Consider the following 4,069-nt stretch of genomic DNA (forward strand, 5'->3'; position numbering starts at 1 on the left):
TCTCTCTCTCTCTCAGTCAGCTAAGATGTTTAACTACGCCCGATGGAAGAACGCATGCAACTACATCTTCATCCTGTTTGCTGCGATCTTCATCGTCACTCGCCTCATCATCTTCCCTTTCCGGTACACAGTTCATCCGTCTCTCTCTCTGTGTTTCTCTCCACACACATGCTGTCATCAAACATGCCATGATTGACGTGATTATGATACAGTCGTGGTGTGTTTCTATGGATATAAGCGTGATTATACACGTGCACAAGTAAAACCAGGTGCTAAATTGTTTGGTTGAGAACAAAGATGTGAAGATGTGTAATACTGTAAAACACGGCCAATTAGTGTGATGTCTTTGAAGGTGTTTCTGTCTGTCTCTCAGGATCATGTATTGCACATGGGTGTTTCCCGTGACCCTGTACCCTCCGTTCTTCGGATATTACTTCTTTAACGGGCTGCTGATGGTTCTGCTGTGTCTGCACATCTTCTGGGCCGTGCTGATCATACGCTTGGCCTTCCGCTTCTTGAGCAGTAACGTACGTCTGCATGGTTTCATATTTACATTTACACCTAGTTTTATCGGTAACATAAGGTCCAAATATTTGAAGGAGCAGCTCCTGAACGTGAAAATTTGCCTGAAATGTGCCCACCCTCAGGTCATATGAGATGTAGGCAAGTTTGTTTCTTCATCAGATTTGGAGAAATGTAGCATTGCATCACTTGCTCTGTAGTGAATGGGGGCCGTCCGAATGAGAGTCCAAACAGCTGATGAAAACATCACAAGTAATCCACAGCACTCCAGTCCATCAGTGAACATCTGGAGAAGACAAAAGCAGCTGAAACAAATCCAGCATTAAGACCTTTTTAACTAAAATACGAGTCTATAATTCATAATAACGCTTCCTCCGGTGAAAAAGTGGTCTGGTGAGAGACTTTTTCACTGGAGGAAGCGTTATGGGTTATGGACTTGTATTTTAGTATCGGAAGCAACAGTTTGAAGAGTGTTGTGTGGTTATTGTGATGTTTTTATCAGCTGTTTGGACTCTCATTCTGACGGCACCCATTCACTAACAGAGGAGCAAGTGATGCAATGCTACATTTCTCCAAATCTGATGAAGAAACAAAAAGGACATTTTGAGCATCTTTTCATTTTCGAGTCATCTATTCCTTTAAGGGCATGTAGCTCACGAGTCACGATACTTGAATGAATTTTTTTGGAAGCTTGAGCTTTGTGAAAATCATTTTTTTGAATATCACACCTGTATTTGTTCTCTGGAAGATAAACAGTCACACAGGTTTGGGACGGCATGAGGGTGAGTAAAGATGACAGATTTTTGGGTGAACTATGCCATTGTCTTTGTGAATGCTTTCTCTCCTGACGCTGTCATTCTTTCCCAACAGTCGTCGGTAGAAGACGAGAGGTCCGATCGAGAGGAGATGGACGAGTCCGAGGAGGAAGAACAGATGAGAAACGGAGAGATAAAGAAAAGCGGACCAGCTCAGAACGGCCACGCTACATATAACAACAACCACTCTAAAACAGAGTGACGTCCCGAGAGAAACCCAAAGAGATTCTTCCTCTCCTGAAGCAGAGCAGAGACGAACACGCACACATACAGTTACAGTCATCACACGAACACCTCTCTCTGGAGGGACGAACAGAGAGCAGTGCTGCCTCGATTGACATAAGCTTACAGGAGCAGATCACCTAGAAATCTACATCCTTTACTGATGCCTCTCCAAACCTCGGTGACTTTCTTGCAAAGACTTTCAACCTGCTCTTCCCCATACAATGAAAATCAATGGTGACCACGACGGTCAAGCCAGATTTGCCGTCTGTTCCTCACACAGATCAGTGCTCGTCTCATATTGCTGCATTTTTTTATGCTGCGTCTTTGTGCTTTCTAGAGCTTGAAATCCTTTCGTTTCATTGTATGGTAGACAGCTATGGAAGCCAATGGAATACATGAATAAAAGGTCATTGTGACATTGTATCTCACAATTCAGACCTTGTTTCTCGCAATTCTGAGAAAAACAGAATTCCGAGATTTAAAACTCAGAATTCCACGCAATTCCAGAGTTTATGTCCCATAATTCTGAGTTTACATCTCGCAATAATTATGAGACGTAAACTCAGAATTGCAAGAAAAATGTCCGAATTATGAGATAAAAAGTCGCAGTTACATTTTTACATTCCCTGGCGGAATCAGGCTTCCATAGAGAGCAGCTCTGACATTATGCGTAAATGATGACTGATTATTTTAGGTGACCTGTGCCTTTTAAAAGTGCCTTCCTTTGCCATTGTTTGCTCTTTTTCATGCCTTGTTTTTAGTTTTTAATTTAAGAAACTGCAGAAACTTTTTCCAGAGTATAACCATTCATCAATAATACCGAACACATGTGAGTACCAAGTACATCAGTTTGGTCTTAAAGTGCGGTCACAATTCACTGGCAAAAAAGGTAATAGTCTATTGTCAGTAGTGTAGCGATGTATGAAGAACATCTCGCACAGAAGTCACTTCCAAACCGATTACGCGAGATGGTCGAGTGCATTCAATGCATTTTCACTCATGGAATAAATTAATCACGGCGGCTGGCAGTAAATAATGCATTTCTGCAATGGCATTGGTTACTAGAAAGGTTTTGTTCTGTATGATGCTGCATCTCTGACTCTGAAGTGTCAGGACGATCAGGCAGAGCACCAAAGAAGTCACTGAGTGCATCTTATAATATGGCCGAATGTTACTAACTTTCTAACGCAAAGGAGAAAACATGCACTTCACTGCCAGTTCTCCTTCCATTCAGTTTATGAATATGATATTTAACCCATATTTTACTCTAAAGCTCCTAATTATGAACGACTCGTATCGGCCAGTTGTAGCTCGGTCATGTTCACACCGATTCTAAATATATGAACACCGTGCTTTCTTCCGTCTCGAGCAGCTGAGATGAATTCGGCTCTCCTCATTTCTCTGAGGTGCAGGCTTTTCTCTCTCAAAGCGGCCAGTGCTGTCTACATTCATGATTCAATCCCACAGCTGCTTCATCTGAATCCGCTCGTTCACATCGCGTTTCTGTGTCCTGCTCCGATTTCATCATTCCTCCCATGGTCCTCCGTCAGCCTCCCATCATTCTCTTCTCTACATTGTTTCAGATGCAGTCGACTCGATTACAGTGTTATCTTTATTTTGTATTTTCCTGTGTTTTGTAATATGATATTATGGAGGATGTTAACAATAAAATACTGAATGTGAGTCACACACTGAGTCACACTCTGTTATTATTTTATGTCGTTAGTCTCTTCAAGTAGTGTCAACCACAGCCCTTATTTTATTATAATATATGAATCTAAAATATTATAAAAACCCACAGGGAACTCCTAAAGGACTCTAGGGCTGTCAGATGACTGTTTTCTTCTTGGGTCACATAATTACATTATATTACATTAAATACAAGTTAACCGAAACATGTTCATTTACATATTAAACATTAGAAATGTAGAGGTTTATAGAATGAGGAAGTAAATACGTGCCTTTAACTGTATTGAATGTGCACTTGTGGTATGTAGATAATATAATATTATTTAAATAAAAGGCCACTTAAGTACTTAAAGAGAGACACTGACTGTTTCTTACACTTAAGTACACTTTTTAAAAATGCACTTTGTAATAATGTCAATTATAAAGTACATTTTAAATCGTTTTGATATGTTGATGTGTTTACTAACACACTAAAGAACTTGCTTAAGTTAATCAGTTTTAAATGTACTAAATTGCGACTTCATTACATAAATGACATGCAAGTTTCAATAGAAATGACATTGAAGTGTATTTTAGTTTATTTTAAACGCGTGTCTGTACTAAATTCCGGGAATTTTCAAGGCTGGAAACTTTCCACGGGAATTAAGGAAAGAAATTGTTTTTGCAATATTGCCTATATTTAGCCTGTAACAGGGAACTTAAATATAGATGGGGAAAAAATCTTGCAGCATAATCTTGGTGAAAACAACTAGATGTAATGCATTTCCTTTGACATTCTACTCAATCACATGCACAATGCACAGATCATTTCTTGAATC

At 39.8% G+C, this 4,069-nt stretch overlaps 1 protein-coding gene across 1 annotated transcript in view; it reads left to right on the forward strand.

The window, feature by feature from the left end:
• The window catches only part of LOC107575898 (ceramide synthase 2-like), a gene marked incomplete at its 5' end in the record, with an annotated part of 7,895 nt that extends 4,644 nt beyond the window's left edge, over nt 1-3,251 (forward strand). The window contains 3 exons of the mRNA XM_016262214.1: nt 11-123; nt 374-527; nt 1,393-3,251. Coding sequence (XP_016117700.1) covers nt 11-123; nt 374-527; nt 1,393-1,539 — 414 coding nt within the window. The remainder of the gene's footprint in view (nt 1-10; nt 124-373; nt 528-1,392) is intronic.
• Between the last annotated feature and the right edge of the window lie 818 nt (nt 3,252-4,069).

Source organism: Sinocyclocheilus grahami, unplaced genomic scaffold (assembly GCF_001515645.1).
Source record: "Sinocyclocheilus grahami isolate Dianchi unplaced genomic scaffold, SAMN03320097.WGS_v1.1 scaffold2989.1, whole genome shotgun sequence".
NCBI lineage: Eukaryota > Metazoa > Chordata > Actinopteri > Cypriniformes > Cyprinidae > Sinocyclocheilus > Sinocyclocheilus grahami.